Genomic DNA, 22,485 nt, shown 5'->3' with positions numbered 1-22,485 from the left:
GTCCCCTTCCCTTGAACTTGAGCAGAGGTTTGTAATTGCCTTGAGCAATGGAATGCAGAAGTGATACGGGATGATCTGTGAGATTAAGTGTTCCAACCCATAGCCCCAGGTATGCTCCCAGCTGACAGCTAGAATTAACTGCCAGACATATTAGTGAATAAGTCCTCAAATGATTCTAGACCCCAGCCTTAGAGCCTTCCAGCTGAGGCCCACAAATGGTAGAGCAGAGATAAGCCATACCTCCTGTATCTTGTCTGAATTCCTAACACACAAAAACCATGAGATTAATTATCATTGCTTTAAGCCACTAAATTCTAGGGCAGTTTGCTATGCAGACGTTGAAACTGTAAAAGACGCTTTCAGAAGAACACGACTGAATGCCTTACAATAGATATTCAATAAATATTGTATAATGAAACAATATTGACAAGTCAAATAAAATGTTGACTTAGCTTACCATTCGGGGGGCACCATGCTTCCATCCACATCCCAGAATGTGTTCTTGCCATTCATTTCAGTAGTATAAATAACCCATCGGTGACGGCCTGGATTGAAAGGTCAACAATCAGAAAAATGTGAGAAATAAAGACAATCTTTTTTCTGTTAAAAGCATAATTGCATAATATTAAAGAAGACAACCTTTTTTTTTTTAATTAAGAAAAGATTTATATGTGCTCTTACATAAGAGGAATGTTAGAGGAATAACACCCTGGGTGTACTGTGAACACATGCTCAAGGAAGTGTTTGGCAAGATTTCATCACGCTGTGCCAGGGATTGAAACAACTCACTGCATGGCTGGGGCTCGGGCCTTTCTCCAAGTGGAGAATTCTTGATTCTCCCACAGCCCTTGCCAACAGAGTAGTGGAGAGGGTAGGGGGGATTTGTTCCCAGCTGTTAGAACACTTACGATTGTCAAGAAAGAAAGTGCTCCTTCCAAGACAGGGGCAGGAAAAACATAACCAGAGCCATCAAACTTGAATGATAGGTTTTCATAGAAACATTTTAAGACAACCATCTCAGATCCTTTTGAAAATCAGTGAATTATACATAACAAGCAAACATTGTAAATAATGGTTAGTTATATAGGATAGGTCATGTCATCAGAATAGTAATCACTATATACAAAACATGTCTCTGGGGAAAAAATTACATTCTGGGTTCCAAATAACCAACCCATCCTTAAGTTAGTCAAAGACCTGGATAAATGAAGCTTTGTCTCTTATTATAAGTGGATATTAGGAACACTTTATGAGCCTCCGTTTATCTATTAAAAGAGGATGATTATACCTACATCTTAGAGTTGCTATGAAAATTAAATAAGAATATGTCACACACACACCTAGTTCAGCATCTGCCATATAATAACTGCACAATAAATGAAGATTCCTTCTACCTCTCCCTCACTGACCCCCACTCCCCAAATAGGGAAAACTGAATTAGTCCCTCTAGGAGACTAATATAGATTTTACACTTTAGCAAAAGGTGATCTGAATTTACTTTATAGGGTTTTCCTAGGTAAACATATAAGCCACAAATATCAACTAATGCTATTTAAACATGACCTTATCTATTAAAAGAAATATAAATTTCAATCAGAATTTGCTTCTTCTATTAGAGAAATCAATCATGGAAACAAATAGCTGAAAGTAAATTTTAATCCAATGAAATGGGGGAACATGACAGGCAGACGGAGGAGAGCTTGGAAAAGGTTTCATAGAGTTAGACTGTGATAGGAGAGCTGGGCTTTAATAGTCTCACAATATATATCAGAATTTTAAATGTTCATACTCACACTTAGCAATCCCACTTCCAGGAATTTATTCTTAGGATATTCGAACAAATGAAATGTGGATAACTGCTTACAAGTTTACTGCAGCATAGTTTCTAACAGTAAATAGGTGAAGGCAATATAAATGTCTATCAATTGAGAAGTGACTGAAAAAAATAATGGTTCATTGATACCACAGAATATTGTGTACCTATTAAAAATAATGCTGTGAGAGCTAAGATGGCGGCATAGAGAGGAGTGGAAGACTGTTAGTCCCCCCCGGAACAATCCATAAACGACCAAAAAAACTAGTAAATAACCTGGAATAACTGCAGGAAGACAAACGTGACTGTCCACTCATCATCCACCAACCTGAATTGGGAGGAATGCCCGAGATCGCAGCATAAAATCTGTAAGTAAAACTGCAGACCCGCACTGAGAGCCAAGAGCCGAGAGCCCCTCCCTCACGGAAGCCTCGCGGTGCTAGAGAGCAGCACTGTCTCAGCCCAGCTCCACCTGGGGTTTTAATGTTCACTGCTCAATACAGACAACGAATCCTCAACAAGCACACAGAGGCTTTTGGTGACAACTGACCTTGGGAGAGTCGGGGGACATATCTGTCTCAGGAAGGGGAGCCCAAAGGATTGGGTGCTATCTCTGGCTGACAGGTGAACCTGGGAGGTTTTCTGTCCCTTTCTCTCTCTGTGGAGAAAACCTCAGCCGTTTTCAGCCCACAGCACTTTGCAGTAAAGACAACCTCAGCCATTTTAAAATCAAAACACTGATCAGCAGAGTCAGAGAAACAAAGAGCTTATTGATATGCAGTGACCTCTCTGGAGGGGGCATAGTTTCCCAAGAGTAAAGGGAGGGGCCCAGCTCTACTGCCTGCCTTTCTGGAACCAGACCCCAAAGCCTGGGGGAGGAGAGCCACAGGCCACACCCTCTTACACAATCCGATGACAGGCTGACAGGTGCACCTGCTGGGCAGAAAAGCAGAGGTGTATCAAGCCTCTAAGAAAAACCATCAGGGAAACCAGATACTGAATATTTCCTCCTTCTGTGACCTGAGCCTGTTCTCATCTGGGAAAACCTGATTGGGGTGGCCTAGGAGGTCAGATGCCTAGACAACAGAAAACTACAACCTACACTAAGAAAAACGAAGCCATGGCCCAGTCAAAGGAACAAACGTACACTTCAACTGAGATAGAGGAATTTAAACAACCAATGCTAAATCAATTAAAAAAGTTTAGAGAAGATTTCGCAAAAGAGATAGAGGCTGTAAAGAAAACACTGGGCATACATAAGGCAGAAATTGAAAGTTTAAAAAAACAACTAGTAGAATCTATGGAAATGAAAGGCACAACACAAGAGATGAAAGACACAATGGAAACGTACAACAGCAGATCTCAAGAGGCAGAAGAAAACACTCAAGAACTGGAGAACAAAACACCTGAAAGCCTACACACAAAGGAGCAGATGGAGAAAAGAATGAAAAAAATGAAAATTTCCCATCTCTTATGAAAGACATAAAATTACAGATCCAAGAAGCACAGCGTACTCCAAACAGAATAGAACTGAATAGGCCTATGCCAAGACACTTAATAATCAGATTATCAAATGTCAAAGACAAAGAGAGAATCCTGAAAGCAGCAAGAGAAAAACAATCCATCACATACAAAGGAAGCTTAATAAGACTATGTGCGGATCTCTCAGCAGAAACCATGGAGGCAAGAAAGAAGTGGTGTGATACATTTAAGATACTGAAAGAAAAAAACTGTCAACCAAGAATCCTATATCCAGCAAAGCTGTCCTTTAAATATGAGGGAGAGCTCAAAATATTTTCCGACAAACAGACGAGAGACTTTGTGAACAAGACATCTGCCCTCCAGGAAATACTAAAGGGAGCACTACAGAGTGATAGAAGACAGGAGTGTGTGGTTTGGAACACAATTTTGGGAGATGGTAGCACAGCAATGTAAGTACACTGAACAAAGATAACTATGAATACGCTTGAGAGAGGAAGGTTGGGAACATGTGAGACACCAGAAGAAAGGAGGAAAGATAAAGAATGGGACTGTGTAACTTGGTGAAATCAAGAGTGTTCAACAATTGTGATAAAATGTACAAATAATGTTCTTTTACAAGGGAGAACAAGCAAATGTCAACCTTACAAGGTGTTAAAAATGGGGAGGCATTGGAGGAAGGATGCAATCAATGTAAACTAGAGACTGTAACTAGCAGAATCACTGTATTATGCTTCCTTTAATGTAACAAAGGCGATATACCAAGGGAAATGCAGATAAGAGGAGGTGATAGGGGAGGCATGTTAGACACTTGACATTGGTGGTATTGTCTGACTCTTTATTTTGATTTAAGGTTACTTTTCCCTTTTGTTACTTTCTAGCTGTCATTTTTTTCCCTTTCTTTTGCCTCTCTACCTTCTTTGACTCTCCCTCCTGCCTTGTGGAAGAAATGTAGATGCTCTTATATAGATAGTGGTGAAGGTGGTGAACACATAAATATGTGACCATACAGAGAACCATCAATTGTTTACTTAGGATGGGATGTATGGTGTGTGAACAAAACCATCTTAAAAAAAATGGGTTGATGACAAAACCTCAAGGGCAACATACTGAGTGAAATAAGCCAGACACATAAGGACAAATATTGCAGGATTTCACTGATAAGAACTAATTATAATATGTAAACTCATAGACATGAAATTATAAGGTACCAAAATATAGGATGAGGCTTAAGAATGGGGAGCGGTTGCTTAGTATGAGCAGAATGTTCAACTAGGATGAACTTAAATGTTTGGAATTGAACAGACATGTTGGTAGCAAGGTGTGAGAATAACTAACAGTGCTGAATGGTACGTGAATGAAGTGGAAAGGGCAAGCTCAGAGTCATATATGTCACCAGAAGGAAAGTTGGAGGTCAAAAGATGGGAATGTATAAAACTGAATCCTATGGTGGGCAATGTCCATGATTAACTGTACAAATATTAGAAAACTCTTCCATGAACCAGAACAAACGTATGACAATACAACTAGAAGTTAATAATAGAGGGGCATATAGGGAAGAAATATATACCTATTGCAAACTATATACTACACTTGGTAGTATTTCAACATTCTTTCATAAACAGTAGCAAACGTACTATACCAACACTATGAGTCAAGAATTGAGGGGGGTTGGTTAGGGATATGGGAGGATTCGAGTTTCCTTTTCTTTTTTTTCCTTTTTTTCATCTTTCACTTTATTTCCTGTCTGGAGTAATGAAAAGTTTCTAAAAATTGAACAAAATTAAGTGTGGTGATGGATGCACAGCTGTATAAGGGTACCAGGGGCAACTGATTGTACACTTTGGACTTTGGATAATTGTATGGTATCTGAACAATCCCAATAAAAATTAAAAAGAAAAAAAAAATGCTGTGAATTTTTTTTTTAAATAAGAAAATACAAACAAATAACCAAACACACACACAGAATGCTGTAGATACATCCAACTTACTAATGTGGAACATGGCCAATTTAAAAAATTTTTTTTTTAATTTTTAATGCTTTTTTAAATTGTGAACTTTAGCATATACGTAACAATGAAACTTTCAAATTACAATTTAACAAGTAGTTATAGAGCAAATTTCAAAGAATATTATGGGTTACAGTTCCACAATTTCAGTTATTTATATTATTGAAAAATATAACGTATATGCAGAAAGGTGTTAATTTTCAAAGTACAGCTCAACAAGCAGTTATGTAGGTAATTTCAAAAAATGTTATAGGTTACAGTACCTACAGTTTTCAGTTCTTTCCTTATTGTGAAATATAAGATATATACAGAAGGTGATAACTTTCAAAGCACAATTCAATGAGTAGCTGTAGAGCAAATTTCAAAGAATGTTATAGCTTACAGCTCCACCATTTCAGTTATTTTCTTCTAGGTACTCTAATACCCTAGCATCTAAAAATAATATATATTTATTTATATAAAGTTTCTGTATTCGTAATCCTTTGTTAAATCCTATCTTGTCTGTTGCTACCCCTTCCTCTCATTTAATCACTTTCTTGATCTGCAAGGATGTCTAAACAGTGACCAACCTAACTTGTTCATATTGAAAGGTGGGGTCGACATTATGGGGAAGGGGACTGCATCTGATTGTTCTTAAAAAGGCTGTTGCCTCTGGGTTTTAGGATTGTCTTGCATAGGAACACTCTGGTGGATTTAAGTTTCTGAGAGGTAAAACTTAGTGAGTGAATCTTGTATAGAATCTCAGATAGGGACCTAGGAATTTTGGGACTACTGTTTGATAAGGGCATGGCATACTGTGGCCATTTGGAATATCTAGCTGGAGCTTGCATAAGAGAAACCTCCAGGATAGCCTCTTGACTTTATTTGAGATCTCTTAGCCACTGTAATGGCCAATGATTTTTAAGTAAAAATATTTCAGCCTACAAACAATATGTATATTTTTAGCACATTAATTAAAAAAGAAAAAAATTGTAGGTTTATACATTCATTAAAGAATCTTAAAAAAATTTATATGCTGAGGGGTAAAATTACAAGAGGAGGGGATTTTCATTTTTTTACTTCACACAGAAAGTTTTAATGTTCTGCAAGACCACATATCATTTTCAAATTAGCAAAGCAAGGATATTTCAAATTTGAGGGGAAAGGAAGGCAGGGAGGAAGGGAGACAGGGAAGGAGGAAGGAGAAGTCTGTTATAGTTTGTAAAAACAATGTGATGAAGTGGAAAGAATATTGGCCTGGAACGCTGCCACTAACTAGCTGTTTTATTTGATTAAGTCTCTTTGGTTAAGATATTTTTTGGTATCTTGGTTTCTTCATTTATAAAACAATAATTTTTAGATAATCTCTTACCTGTTTCAGGTAAAATTCTGATTGGTAAGAGAATTAAAAATATTACTTGCAATAGAACACATGATACTGCTGTTTACCTCTAGCAAACCAAATGACATCTGACACAAACAGAAAATGGTTTATATATACCTAAGAAAAATTCTTAACTTCTCAATGACTCAGTTACTTCATTTATAAAATGGGGAAAATTAAAGTGCCTAACTCAAGAAATGTTGAAGATTAAATTAGGTAATGTATGTTATGTGCTTAGCACAGCACCTGGCACATGGCAAACACTTCAATAAATACTAGGCCATTATGATTTCACATTATACATCTATCCTTTGGAAGACTAATTTTATCCCTCTTTTGATACTCCTCATATCAATAAAGAGAGAATTTTTTTATTATTATAAAAGTTACAAATGTGAATTGTGGGACGATGGCAGAGTAGGGAACTCCAGGACTCAGTCCTTCCACCAAAACAACAATTAAGCAGGTATGAACTGTATGAAATAACTACTTTGAATCTCTGGAGGCCAGAAGAACACACTGTACAATATCCAGGGGAGAGCAAGAGGAAGAGGCTGATAAATTACGGTGAAGAACAGTAAAATGCTCTCTCCACATGGTGGCTACCAGCACCTATCCCCCACTCTTGTGGCAGGCTGCAGAGGGGTCCAGCCCCTGGATAGCTTGCTGGTGACAGAAAGGGACATAAAAATCCTCTTCCCCAAGAAAGGGGCGGGCACAGCTGATCACTGATCATAGCTTTTGATTAGTGAATCCTGACTGCTGGGGGCCCAGGTTCTATGGGCAGCCATTATTTCCACCCGCCTGGACAAAGGTGATGGCGATCATTGTTTCAACCCTCCCTGGACAGGGGCAGTGGCAGAGGAGATAAAAGACTCTGCACTTCTCAGGGCTGTGGGGGACAGTTAGTTGAAGGGCTGCATTTACTGGCCATTCCAGTTAAGCTCAGGTTTGGGGAGCCATTGGAGAAGGTCTTGGCACCCTTCCTGATCCCCACCCCAGGGCACTTTGGAGCTGGGCCTTCATGGGTGACCAACCTTGTTTTGGCTGGGAAAGATTGACTTGGAAAAGTTCTCTCCAGCACGCCTCTCCTCCCAGAAGTTGTCCTTCAAGCAAAAGCCACTTGAGACAACTAAAGGAGTTTAAGAAACTATAGAGGTGAACAGTCTGGAGCAAAGGCCTGCCAGCTTTAAATATCCAGGAGAGGAAGGTCTGTCTGCTGGGAAACTGAGCAGACAACCAAACTCCTGTAAACAGGGGCACTCTAAAACAACTAACAAGCAAAAGCCTAGGACAAGACAGAGACCCAGAAACACAGGGAAAACCCTGCACACTACATTTACCTTGGGCAGACTTTCCAGATAGGAGGGTTAAAGCTCAAGAAAATCTCTGTCTTATCACCAGCTGGTTATAAAATCAAGAAACAGACATCTCAGGGAATAAATCACAGAGTTAATATTTTAAAACATTAATATGTATAGTGTGCAACAAAAGAGTACAAGACAAACAAAGAAACAGGAAACGATACCCCATCAAAAGGAATAAGATAAAATTCCAGAAAACAACAATGAAGAAGATGAGAATGTGAACATACGGAACAAAGCCTTCTAAAAAATGACCTTAAAACTGCTCAAGGAGATGAAGGAAAATACAGAAAAAGAAGTAAAGGATGCCAGGGAAAAATGACCAATATGAGAGTCTTAGTAAAGAGACGAGAAATTTTTAAAATGAAGCAAAAAGGACCACTGGAGATGAAGACCACATAACTGAAATGAAAAAGCCCCAGGAAGGTTTCAAAAGCTGATTGGGGCTGGCAGAAGAATGAATCAGTGAACTTGAAGACAAAACACTTGAAATGAGTCAGGTTGAGGAGCAGCAAGAAGAAAGAATTATTAAAAGTGAAAATAGCCTATGATTGATCTACAGTCTAGCTCTGAGATACATGATAGGAGTCCCAGAAGGGGAAGGAAGGGAGGGAGGGAAGAAGGAATGAAGGAAGGAAGGAAGAAAGGAAGGAAGGGAGGAAGGAAGGAAGGAAGGAAGGAAGGGAAGGAATATTCAAAGAAATAATGACAGAGAACTTCCCAAACTTAGCAAAAGATGTGAATATGCACATCCAAGAAGCCCAGAGAACACCAAACAGGATAAATATGAAGGAAAACTCACTCCATCATATATTGATCACACTATCAAATGCAAGGGACAAAGAGAGACTTCTGAAAGCTGCAAGAGAAAATCAACATGTATGTACAAAGGAGTCACAATTAGATTGAGAGCTAATTTCTCATCAGCAACCACGGAGACAAGAAGGCTGTGGGTTGAAATACTTAAAGCACTGAAAGGAAACAATTCTCAGTCAAGTTTTTTATATCCTGCAAGACTTTCTTTCAAAAATGAGCAAGAGATTAATACATTCTCAGATAAACAAAAGCTGAGGGAGTTCATCATCACTAGACTTTCCCTAATGCTAAATGGAGTTTTTTAGACTGAGAGGAAACGACACTAGACAGTGGTTGAAAGCAGCATAAAGGTGGCAAAGGTAACTATTTGGGTAATTACAACTGCCAAAATTATTGAAGTATATTGTTTGGTATGTAACTCCACTTCTTATTTCCTACAGGTGCTAAATGCAAATGCATAAAAGGTAATGATAAATCTATGTCTGGATGTACAATGTACAAAGATATAAGTGGTAACAAGTATTTTAAAAAGGTGGGGGGAAAGGGGAATAGGAGAAGGATACGTGCATGCTACTAATGTTAATTTGCTATCAAACCAAATATGATTGTTACATATTTAAGATGTTAAATTTTAAACCCAATGGTAACTACAAGGAAAACAGATGAAAAATATATCCAGATAAAAATGAGAAGGCATTGAATACGGTACAACACAAAAAAGCAAATAGATACAAATTAGGCCTTAACGAAAGTGAGGGATAAAAAAGGTATAGGATTCACAAAGGCTAAATAGCAAAATGGCAGAAGAAAGTTCTGTATTATCAGTAGTGACTTCAGATGTAAATGGCTTGAATTCTCCAAAGAGAGAGATTGGCAGAATGGATAAAAAAGCATGACCCAACTATATGCTGTCCACAAGATACTCACCTTAAATTCAAAGACAAACGTAGGCTGAAAGTGAAAGGATGGAAAAAAATATTCCACGCAAGTAGTAACCAAAAGAGAGCTGGGTGGCTATATTAATATCAGATAAAATAGACTTCACATCAAAAACAGCTATAAGGGATAAAGATGGTCATTTGATACTTAAAAGGGACAATACAACAAGAAGATTTCACAAATATAAACATATATGCACCTAACAGCAGAGCCCCAAAATATAGGAAGCAAATACTGACAGATTTGAAGGGAGAAATTGACAGTTCTACATTAATAATAGGAGAGTTAAATACACCATCTTCAATAATGGATAGAACATCTAGTTAGAAGATCAATAAGGAAATATAAGACGTGAATCAGACTCTAAACCAACTAGAGCTAACAGACATATATAGAACACCTCACTCAACAAAAACAGAATACACATTCTTTCCCAGTGCACATGGATCATTCTACAGGATGGACCATACGTTAGGTCACAAAGAAAGTCTCAATAAATTAAAAAATATTGATATCATACAATGCATATTCACCAACCAAAACAGAATCAAGCTATGAATCAATAACAGAGGGAGAAATGGAACATTCACAAATATGTGGAAATTAAACAACATACTCTTTAAACAACTAATGAGTTAAAGAGGAAATCAGAAGTGAAACTAGGAAATATCTTGAGGCAAATGAAAATGAAAATACAACATACCAAAACTTATGGGATACAGCGAAGGCAGTGCTGACAGGGAAATTTATAGATCTAAATGCTTACATTAAAAAGGAAGAAAGTCTGATTATTTGTATTGTGTGTGAATATATCTCAATGAAACTGAATTAAAAAAAAAAAAAAAAAGAAAGTCTTCAAATAAGAGACATAACCCAAACTGGAAGAACTAGAAAAAGAAGAACAAACTAAACCCAAAGTGAGCAGAAGGAACAAAATGAAGATTAGAGTGTAGATAAATGAAATAGAAAACAAACAAAACAATAGAATCAACAAAACCAAAAGTTTGTTCTTTGAAAAGATCAAGAAAATTAACAAATCCTTAGTTAGACTGAAAAAGAAAAAAAGAGAAAGGATATAAATAGCGAAAATCAGAAATGAAAATGGGGAATTACTACCAAGCCTGCTGAAATAAACAGGACTAGAAAAGAATACTATGAACAACTGTTTGCTAATAAATTAGATAACCTCAATGAAATGGACAAATTCCTAGAAACATACAAACTACCTGCATTGACTCAAGAAGAAACAGAAGATCGCAACAAACCAATTCTAATAAAGAGATTAAAATCAGTCATCAAAAACCTCCCAAGAAAGAAAAGCCCAGGACCAGATGGCTCTACAGGGGATTTCTACCAAATATTCCAAGAAGACTTAACTCCAATTCCGTTCAAACTCTTCAAAAAAATTAAAGATGAGGGAAACACCCCCAATACATTCTACAAGACCAACATACCCTCATACCAAGCCAGATAAAGATTACTACACACACACAAAACTATACACCAATATCTCTTATGAATATAGATGCAAAAATCCTCAACAAAATACTAGCAAACCAAATCCAGCTGCATATTAAAAGAATTATACACTATGATCTAAAGTGGGATTTATCCCTAGTATGCAAGGGTGGTTCGACATAAGAAAATCAATTAATGTAATACACCACATTAACAGAACGAAGGGAAAAAAACACATCATCTCAATTGAAGCAGAAAAGGCATTTGACAAATTCCAGCACCCCTTCTTTATAAAAACACTTAGAACATTAGGAATAGAAGGAAACTTACTCAACTTGATAAAGAGCATAAATGAAAAGCCCACAGCTAACATCCTACATAAGGTAAAAGACGGAAGCTTTCCCTCTAAGATCAGGAATGAGACAAGGATACCCACTGTCACACTGTTATTCAACACTGTGCTAGAAGTTTTAGCCAAAGCAGTTAGGCAAGAGAAAAGAAGTAAAGGCATCCAAACTGGAAAGGAAGAAGTAAAACTTTCCCTATTTGCAGATGATATCATCCAATATCAAGAAAATCCTGAAAAATCCACAAAAAAGCTCCTGGAACACCCCAAAATCAGTAGGGTTTCTATCCCAGTTGTTCTAAGCAATGAACAACTGGAAGAAGGAATCAAGAAAAAAATTCTATTCACAATAGTAACTAAAAGAATCAAATATCTAGGAATAAATCTAACCAAGGATGTAAAGGGCTTGAACACAGAAAACTATAAGATACTGCTAAAATAAATAAATAAAGTCCTAAATAAATGAAAGGACATTTCATGTTCATAGATTGGAAAACTAAATATTACTAATATATCAATCCTACCCAAAGCAATTTATAGATTCAATGCAATCCCAATCAAAATTCCAGCCACCTTCTTTGCAGAAATGGAAAAGCCAATCATCAAATTTATATGGAAGGGTAAAGGGCCCCAAATAGCTAAAGCCATCTTGAAAAAGAAGAATGAAGTTGGAGGACTCACACTTCCCAATCTTAAAACTTATTACAAAGCCACAGTAATCAAAAAAGCATGGTACTAAAAAGCTAAGTACACACTTACAATATGACCCTCCAGTTCCATCCCTAAAAATCAAAACATGCACACAAAAAGTTTGTGCACACAAAAACCTGTGTATGAATATTCATAGTAGCTTCATAAAAACAGCCAAAAACAACTCAAATTCCCATTACCTGGAGATTTGGTAAACAAACTGTGGTATATTCATACAACGAAATGTTACTCAGCAATAAAAAAGAAGGAACTAACAACAACAACAAAAAGCATGGTACTGGCACAAGGACAGAAATATAGACTAACGGAATCAAATCGAGAGTTCAAAAGTCCATCCTTACATTTATGGCCAACTGATTTTTGACAACAGGGCAAAGAACATCAATTGGGAAAGAACAGTCTCCACAAATGGTGCTGGGAAAACTGGGTCTCCAATTGCAAAAATAAAAAGGAGGACCCATACCTCATACCATATACAATTCCAAATGAGATGAAATACCTAAATGTAAGAGCCAGAACTATCAAACTTCTAGGAGAAAATGTAGGTAAGTATCTTCAGGACCTTGTGTTAGGCAATGGTTTCTTAGACTTTACACCCAATTCATAAGCAATAGAAGAAAAAAATAGATAAATGGGACCTCATCAAAATTAAAAACTTTTGTGCCTTAAAGGACTTTATCATGAAAGTAAAACTACAACCTACACAATGGGAGAGAATATTCGGAAACCACATACCTGATAAAGGGTTAATATCCAAAAAAATAAAGAAATCCTTCAATTTAACAACAAAAACACAAACAATCCAATTTAAAAATGGACAAAAGACTTGAATAGACATCTCTCCGAAGAAGATATACAAATGGCCAGAAAGCACATGAAAAGATATTCAACATTATTAGCCAACAGGGAAATGGAAATCAAAACCACAATGAGATACTATTTCACATCCATTAGAATGGCTGGTACTAATAAAACAGAAAATAACAAGGGTTGGAGAGGATATGGGGAATCAGGAACACTCATTCATTGCTGGTGGCAATGGAGAATGGTGCAGCAACTGTGGAAGACAGTTTGGCTGTTCCTCAGAAAGTAATCTATCGAAATACTATTGCCCCAGCAATCCCACACTGGGTATATACACAAAAGAAATGAAAGCAGGGACTTGAACAAATATTTGCACAATGATGTTCATAGCAGTGTTATTCACAATTGACAAAAAATGGAAGCAACCCAAGTGTCCATCCACCTACGAATGGATAAATAAAATGTGGTATATACACACAATGGAATATTATTCAGTCATAAAAAGGAATGAAGTTGGATACATGCAACAACATGGATGAATCTTAAAGACATCATGTTAGGGAAATAAGCTGGACACAAAAGGACGAATATCATATGATCTCACTGATTTGAAACAATTAGAATATGCAAACTCATAGAGTCAGAATCTAGAATATAGGAGGGGTGGGGATAGGAAAGGGAAGTTAAGGCTTAAAATGTACTAGGTTGCTATTTGGAATGATGGAAATGTTTTGGTAATGGATGGTGGTGATGGTAGCACAATATTGTGAATGTAATTAAGGGTGGTGAAATATACATCTGAATGTGATTAAAGGGGAAATGTTTGATTGTATATATGGTAATAGAATAAAAATTTTTTAAAAATCCATGGTTCACAAACAGTGAACCCTAAGTTAAACCATGGACTTTAGTTATAAAAATGTGCTACCATCAGTTTTAACTAACGTTCCACAGCAATGCAAGGTGGTGGTGGTGGGGTAGTGTATAGGAATCCTGTATTTTTGCATGATTGTTCTGTAAACTCACTTCTCTAATAAAGAAAAAAAATATATCTATTAAAAAAAGTTATAAATGTACACAGAAAAAAATTGAACAGTTCAAGAAGGTAATAATAGTAATAGTATTTAATGTACACTTATTACCTGCCAAGCATTAGGCCCATTGTTCTCAACAGAGTGAAATTTGTATCCCCTCCCCCCAGGACACTGGAGACATTTTGGGTACTACAACTGAGAGCGGGTTCCAACTGGCAGCTAGTGGGTAGATCCGCCAAACATCCCACAAAGCACAGGACAGACCCACAAAACAAAATTATCCAGCCCCAAAATGTCAATAATGCTGAGGTGGAGAAACCCTGCAAAGGCTAAGTTCTTTCTATTCAGCTTTCATCTACTTTTTTAAAAAACCTTAAGAGGCAAATAATATTATTCTACTTTATAGAAAGGGAAACCAGTTTTAGAGAAATTAAATTGCCCAGGCAACAAAGTTATAAAGTGGAGGGATTGAATGTTGAATTCACCCTTTCTGATTCTACCACTACGTTTCTTGTGTTTCCCCCCCAAAATTTTATATGCACATAAAAGCATACATTTTCTTCCTTTTAAGATACCAAACACTGTTCTGCCACTGGAGTTTTTCATGTTACTCACACTTTCAACATCAGAATATATTGGTTTTAATCATTCTAAACAGCAACAACATTTCTAAAAAATGCAGCATAATTCCTCAGTATTCAACTGACGCACACCAATGTCGCTTTTAGAATTTACTATTAAAACAATGCTGCAATGGCTGTCTTTGTTTTGGAAAAATATTTGTAGGACAAATTTTGACAAACCCAACACTGGACTCACACTGGGAAATATTTCAAATTTTGACAGGTGAAAAAAAGATGACACTTTTTTAAAGCTTCATTTCTTTAATTACAAAGAGGATGGTCATTTTTCATGTATTTGTTGGCCACTTATTTCCTTTTTATATTCTTCTATTGAGTTCTTCATCCTTTTCCAAAGTGCTTTGTAAAAGCTCTCGGTATATTATGGAAAATAGTCAAATCCCACCTGCAAGCCATACCTTAGTCATACCAAAAAACGTTGCACTCACCAAAAAACTGCTTGTTGTCTTCATAGTATTTGTTTCCGTATTTGTCTTCCCCAACTAATTTACCAACCCTGATATCGTTTGCCCTGTGAAGACCCAAAAGAAAAGATATTTTAGGATGCTAATTCTTTCTTCAAAACAAACAAAAGTCAAGTGAGCATACCAACTATCAGACACAAAGGCTGTCTTATCAACTAGAAAAACGAGAAGATGCTGGGAAGGGTCACTGGTTGTACATTTCTGGCCTTCATCTCCAGCCTCACACCACCCAATGCTGATTGAATCAACTTTGAGGTAAGAGCTCTGGAATTCCTGCTCATGTTGCACCTAGTGTGATGCAGAGTTAAGAAAAGATGAATTACCTCAACGGATATGCTTAAAGTACACTAATCATACAGAAACAATATCTTCAAATTCCGACACTACTTTTATCTATATGTCCTCGCCACGAGGCACTGGATTTGGCAAAACTTTCAGGAAATCAGGAAGCCAAAGTATTTCATCCTAAAATGACACGAATGGCTCCTGACACTTTCAATTAGGTTTTCCGATGCTCATCGGATTCAATGAAGATCAAGTTGGTAGGGACTATTATGATCATGTGTATAGTTCAAGACCTTAATGTACAGAGAAAAAAAGTGAAGGCCAGCGAAGAGAAGAAATTCCCAAGGTCACACAGCGTGTGTCTGGCAATGTCCATCTCTTTCTAGTACACGGGGCAGGGTGCAGCCCAGATGCTCTCGCTTCCATGTCACAGCTCCGTCTCTAAAGCTGGCTTCAGTCCTGTCTCGGTAAGACCCCTGGACAGAGACTTCGCTCCCATGCCCATAGCCCGGGGGAAGCAAGCAGAGATTGGGCCGGTTGTCCTTGACAGAAGTCGCGGAATCCCCAAGGGGAACGGACACCGAGCTCCTTTCCAAGAAACCATCCAGTGCAAGCCCAGCCCCAGAGGCCTAGAGTACGGCTCTGTCTGCCTACCTGAATAACACCCGGAGATAGCCGCGGAGACCACCGTGGCCGCTGATCTGCTGCAGCCCCCGCCTCAGAACCTGCACTAAATCCATCTTTCTCTGCAGGCCCAGCCTCCCTGGTGCGCCTCGCAATACCCACCGGGCGGAAGTGGCCGCCTCACCCGCCTGCCGCCAGCATGCAGAAGGTTCCCACACACGCCCGTTCCGCGGAGTCGGCTCCGCGTACGCGCGTATTCGGAGCTCGCCCACGCAACCATTTTCCGGCTGCTAAAGTAGGCGTGGTTGATTTCTTTGAGGGAAATAAGGCCAATAAGCTGTAAATTTAAGTTTTCGGAGGTTGCGAGTTGAAAGCGGGGCATGTAGTGGAAAGCTCCCCTAGTGTAAGCCTTCCCAAATGGGGATTGGCTCGGACTATTGCAGACATTCTTACAGTATATTCTGGGTTAGGAACAAGATACCATTCAGAAATCTGATATTGAACACCTACTATGTACTACCACTGGGTTGAATGAAGAGGGGTAGAAAATTATTAAAGTACCTGCTCAAGGATTTGATTGTTTAGTTGTCAACATTCAAAATTTTAAGCATTTAAAAATTAGAAAAATATAAAATGAACATTATCGCTAATTTTCTAGCAGTTATCTTTATGATTTTAATTAATATACTTTAAAGCCTGTATTCCTTGGCCCATCAATTTTGGATATTCTTTTTGATTCCAACTATCTGAGAAGAGAAATTTAGCACTTGGTCACTTCCTTCACTTCTTTTCACCCTTTGCTCTTCCAGACTCTTGTCTACAATATTTCTTTAGAATGGTCAAGGATTATAAATTTCACATTCTATTCTGTAACTTAAGCTCCCATAGTTGTCTGTAAGACAGTTTTAAAAAATAAAACAATATTATGCTTGAGAGGACCAAGTGCTATTACTGGACCCCAACAAGGGATGTAATTTTTCTCCTAAAAAAGAAATTTCCAAATATTAGTATATATTTTTTTCTTAGTTTCGTTCAATTGCTCAAAATCGCCATATTTGAATTTTTAATGTTCAATTGTGGCTTTTGTGCCCGTATTTTATGTTTTTAAAAAAATCTATTGGAAACATTTCAATATGTATTTAAGGACTCTTAAAAACATCACATTGCCATTATCACCTAAAAAGTTAATAATTCCTTAATGTCAAATATTCACAGAGGAAGATTTAAATTTCTCCAGTTGTCTCATTAAAAATTTTTTTTTGTTTGTCCAAATAATTTCCATAGGTTGTAACTGCCTCACACACACCCAACCCCAACCCGTCTGTCAGCCCCAATACCACCTGTTTTTCTCCTTGCAGTTGGTTTGCTGGAGACTGGCTGTTTCTCAGGTAATTTTCTACTGTCTGGATTTTGCTGATTGTGTCCCTGTGGTTTCTCTATCCTCTGTATTTCTGGTATATTAATAATTAAACCTAGAGGCTTGACCAGATTTAGGTTCAGTCTTTTACGAATACTGCATCGGTGATACTTATATACTTCTATCAGGAAATACATGGTGTCTGCTTGTTTCACTTTTTGTGATTTTAGCAGTCATTGAGCTTAAATAATAAAACAGCAGTTACAATGTTCTACTTCTCTCTGGATTTGTTTTTTTACTTATATTTTTGTCTGGTAATTCCTTTCTATCAGCACTTCATTTTACAAAGATCTTTTAAAAATATTTTAGTATTTTTTACTGGGAGGCTTGGTTCAAATAATGTAGCCTGCCATATTCCCAGAAACCCTAATTCTTTCTTTAGTAATCTGCTCTACTTTTAGCTCATTCATTTTGTTTTTTTCTTGTTAAATTTAGTACATTGAACATATGTACCTGGCTGAAGGACTCACATAGTTCCACATCAATTTCTTGACCCAATTTCCCACTTCCAGAAGCAACAACTTTCAACCCTTTTAGCTGCTTCTTTCGGTATTCATGATCATATCTTTCTACTTTTCGGAATTACCTCTTGACTTCCCAATATGGAAGATGAGGATTAGCTCTCTCACCCCTCCTCCCCCCCCCAAGGGGCTCCACACTCACACTTCCTGTCCCATTCTTCCAATAGTTATTAAAATTTCTGCTATGTATCCACGTAAGGGTCAGTTTGTGCTTACAACTTCTCAAGGACTGGATGCAGGGAATTGCGGAGATCTGATGGTCTAAATTCACCATTTTTTTTTTTTTTTTGCCCCACCAGTATAGTATAGTATACTTACTATCTGACAGATTGTATTTTCCACAAATAGCTGCAAAAAAAAAAAAAAAAAAAAAAAAAAATCTGCTTCTCACACTCTTAAAGGATCTTGACCTCCCCTCTACCCCCACAAGACATCGAGTCTATTTTATAATAAAATGACACAGAAGCAACTCTGCTTGGTTTCTGAAGCTAGGTTAGAAGATTATCTGGCTTCCTTCTCAGTCTCCCAACCTCCAACTGCCCTTGAATTTAGCTACCATTTTATGAGTAAGCCAAGAGGTCGCATGGAAATTACCCTTCATTTTCCATGAAATGGAGCCTTGTTTGTGACTATTGAGAAGATCTCTTAGCCTTCCTCCTGCCCATAGAAGTTTTTTTAAATTCAGTTTGAGATATATTCACATACCATACAATCATCACAGTACCATCATATAGTTGTGCATTCATCAGCACAATCTATTTTTGAACACTTTCCTTACACCAGAAATCAGAATAAGAATAAAAAATAAAAATAAAAAAGAACACCCAAATTATCCTCCCCATCCCACCCAATTTTTCATTTAGTTTTTGTTCCCATTTTCCCACTCATCCATCCATATACTGGATAAAGGGAGTGCGATCCACAAGGTTTTCACAATCACACTGTCACCCCCCCATAAGCTACAATGCTATACACTAATATTCAAGAGTCAAGGCCACTGGGTTGGAGTTTGATAGTTTCAGATATTTACTTCTAGCTATTCCAATACATTAAAACTTAAAGAGGGTTATCTATCTAGTGCCTAAGAATGTCCACCAGAGTGACCTCTCAACTCCATTTGAAATCTCTCAGCCACTGAAGCTTTATTTTGTTTCATTTCATAACCCCCTTTTGGTCAAGATGTTCTCAATCCCATGATGCCAGGTCCAGATTCATCCCTGGGAGTCATATCCTGCTTTGCCAGGGAGATTTACACCCCTGGGAGTCAGGTCTCACGTAGAGGGGAGGCCTGCCCATAGAAGTTTGAAGGCCCAAAGTCCTTTTTCGTTTTGTATTGTCTCCGTAACTTGTAGTTCAAGGTGGTACATTTCTTTTAACTTTGTATAAAGTTTCTTATAAATCAGTTTATAAATCCCATTAGACAAAAGTTGGTTTGCTAAAGCTGATGGAATCCAATATACCAGAAATGGGTTGGCTTTTACAATGGGGATTATTTAGCTTACAATTTACAGTTCTTAGGCTGTGATAATGTCCAACTCAAGGCATCAACAGGATGATACCTGGACTCCAAAGACAGGCTGCTGGCATCTGGGACATCTCTGTCACATGGGAAGGCAGATGGCCAGCATCTTCTGGTCCTTCTCTCCTGGTTTTGTTGCTTTCAGCTTCTGGCTGCCCATCTCTCAGCTTTTCTGGGTGCTTCTCTGAATCTCATCTCTTAGCTTTTATACTCTTATAAAAAGGACTCCAGGAGGAGGATTAAGACCCACCTTGAATAGGGTGGGTCACACGTCAATTGAAATAACCTAATCAAAAGGTCCCATCCACAAGAGGTCTGCATCCACAGGAATGGATTAAAAGAACATGGCCTTTTCTGGGGTACGTAACAGTTTCAAACTACCACATTATACTTTCAGGGTGAATTCCTCAACTTTATCTTCCAATCCTTTTAGCAAAGTGCTTTGACCGTCTTTTAATTTCCAGGGCCATTTCCTTGCTCCAACATTTCCTTTCCAAAACATTGTTTTAATTTTATAGATGCTTTATCTAATTTTTCTCAAAATAATAATTATATTTGCGGTGAATATTTTTCTGGTCCCTGCATTATGTCTGCTTTCTTTCTTTTTTTTCCCCCTCTTGAGTTCTGGTCTTTTTTGTATTGGTGACCTTCCTCTAATATCTGGTGATCCTGGTCTATAAGTTCATTTATAATATTAGGGTACTTAAAAAGCAGAATGGAACCCCTATGTATACATATATAATTTAGAAACTGGTGGACTTCACTGAAAGGTGATAAGGTGGCAAGCCAGTTTTTTATCAAGGGACAACCAAAAGTGAGTTCTAGAGATATTTTCTCTGGGATCAATGGTTTCTCCTAAGGAAAAAAATTTCTGGCCCATGCCTGACTAACAGCATTCTGGGAATAAGGTTAGGCGGCTCAGGTTCAGAATGCAGACTTTCACTTAACCTCTACTTTCAACCCCATATTTTATCCATGCTTCTGTTATGTCCAATAACCCATCAAGTCCTACAATCTTCCAGTTCAGTTTCTCAAGAGAATAAACTTTTGGCCTCCTGCCTTGAAGGGTGGAAGGATAGAAAGTGATCACCTGACTTAAGTAGGGGTAAAGACTGTCCAACTATTCTGTATCCAGACATGAAACCAATCTTCTCTTTTTTATGGCCCAAGTGCCATCTCTGAATCTGAGTATCCAGTGCCTCCAGGTACTGAGCATCTTTTCTGGATACTGCAAGGTATACTGGTCTCTTTCTCATTATACTGCCTTTTGCAGGCACTCAGATTAGCGCTTCCGTGGTTCTGGCTCTCCTAATTCTCTGTCTTCCTCCACCTACTTTTCATTTTCCAAGATTCATTCCATTTTGTTATTCTTTCACATGTCTCCTTCTTTTGTATTCTTGTGTGGTTAACACTTTATTGTCATTTTGAGATTTCAGGTAGGAAAGAAAATTAATTAATGGTCAATCTGCAATATTAAGCTGAAAGTTTTCAAATTGAATTGTAAATAATGCTAAGTAGAATTAAAATTATCCTGCCTAAGAGCCACAAATAGATACAAGAGGCAAATCTCACTGTTTCTGCAAACAAATCTCCTGGATCAGCTTCCAGATCTGATTGAAGTAGAAGATGGTGAGACTTGGTTCAACAGTATATAGGAAAGAAATTTGGGAATAAATGCAAATATTTTTTATATGATAAAATGAAAGCTTATTCTACCCACTGTGGATCAGGAAAAAATGGAATTTTTTGAACCTCAATTTAAAAGCAACTTATTACTTTATACTGGTAATAATTTTTACTAGTGCTTTCTTAATATAGCAGTCCTATACTTTAAGGTGAAAATACAAAGAAACAATATGGAAAAAAAAAGGATGATTAAACATTGGAAAAAATTGGATACAGAAATTTGTAATGCAGGTCACATTTTAATATAGGATTTAAAAGACTTCCAAATATAGCTACAAATTTAAATCAGGAAAAATACCTGAAAGAAACTTGTATCTTAACCATTAGTACATTATTTTAAGGATATATTTACTGAATCCTTTGCTTACTACATTGAGTTTATAAAGGTATAAACCTACTGATCTTTCCATTTGAGTATTTTATAGTAAATGTAATCTTTCTCAGCAAGTAATTATAAATAAACTTGTTGACAAAAATCTCGTTTTTACAAGGCACAAAAGTCTCCCTTAGTAAACTGGTAAAGACTGAAAGTTTATCAACTTTTAAATTTTTGACTTAGCATAAACTAATTAGTAAAATCCATACCCCCCAAAAACTCAGCTTCTCTTCTACTGCAAAAATCTTTATAAAAAAAAGTAGCTTGAGCATAATAAAATCTTCATATTTGTTTTTAAAAAGCAACATATAGACATACCAAAATATTTCATCATGAAATCAGAGCAAAGAAATATTTATCAGTATCAGGTTTGCTAAGAAACAGTACTATGGAAGACATCAAAGGAGCATCTAAAATACTTTTGTTGTGGCAGTACAGTTAAAATAGCTCTCTCCCCTCTTTTCAGTTAAAAAAAAAATCAGTGCATATTCCTTTATATATTAAAGAAACTGTTGAATTTTTTTTTAAATTATCAATTTGCTTTAATAATTGTCTACCTCACTGTGAAAGCATGGATTAGCTACAATAGATCCATTATTTAACAAATTGGATGAATTCTTCTAATGACTTAAAAGTAATTGGCTAAATCCCATGGCAGGGCCAGGAAGCTATAATGCAGGTCAGAAAAGAGGGAGAGAAAGATCAGAATACTTTCTGTGGAATGGAGGAACAATTTTAATATCTATTTTGAAAAACACTCAAACGAGGCTCAGTCAATATGTACTACTTTCAAAACACAGCAGTAAATCAAAAATA

The 22,485-nt window shown here is 37.2% G+C and overlaps 1 protein-coding gene across 1 annotated transcript in view; it reads right to left on the bottom strand.

Moving 5' to 3' along the window:
• Window positions 1-16,336, bottom strand: part of NDUFA12 (NADH:ubiquinone oxidoreductase subunit A12) — a 49,545-nt gene extending 33,209 nt beyond the window's left edge. Inside the window, exons 1-3 of the mRNA XM_037846354.1 lie at window positions 16,181-16,336; window positions 15,206-15,288; window positions 458-545 (exon numbers count right to left, since the gene is read on the bottom strand). Coding sequence (XP_037702282.1) covers window positions 458-545; window positions 15,206-15,288; window positions 16,181-16,266 — 257 coding nt within the window. The 5' untranslated portion in view covers window positions 16,267-16,336. The remainder of the gene's footprint in view (window positions 1-457; window positions 546-15,205; window positions 15,289-16,180) is intronic.
• Window positions 16,337-22,485: the final 6,149 nt, after the last annotated feature.

Source organism: Choloepus didactylus, chromosome 8 (genome assembly GCF_015220235.1).
Source record: "Choloepus didactylus isolate mChoDid1 chromosome 8, mChoDid1.pri, whole genome shotgun sequence".
Taxonomy (NCBI): Eukaryota; Metazoa; Chordata; class Mammalia; order Pilosa; family Megalonychidae; genus Choloepus; species Choloepus didactylus.
This window is presented reverse-complemented; position numbering and strand designations above follow the sequence as displayed.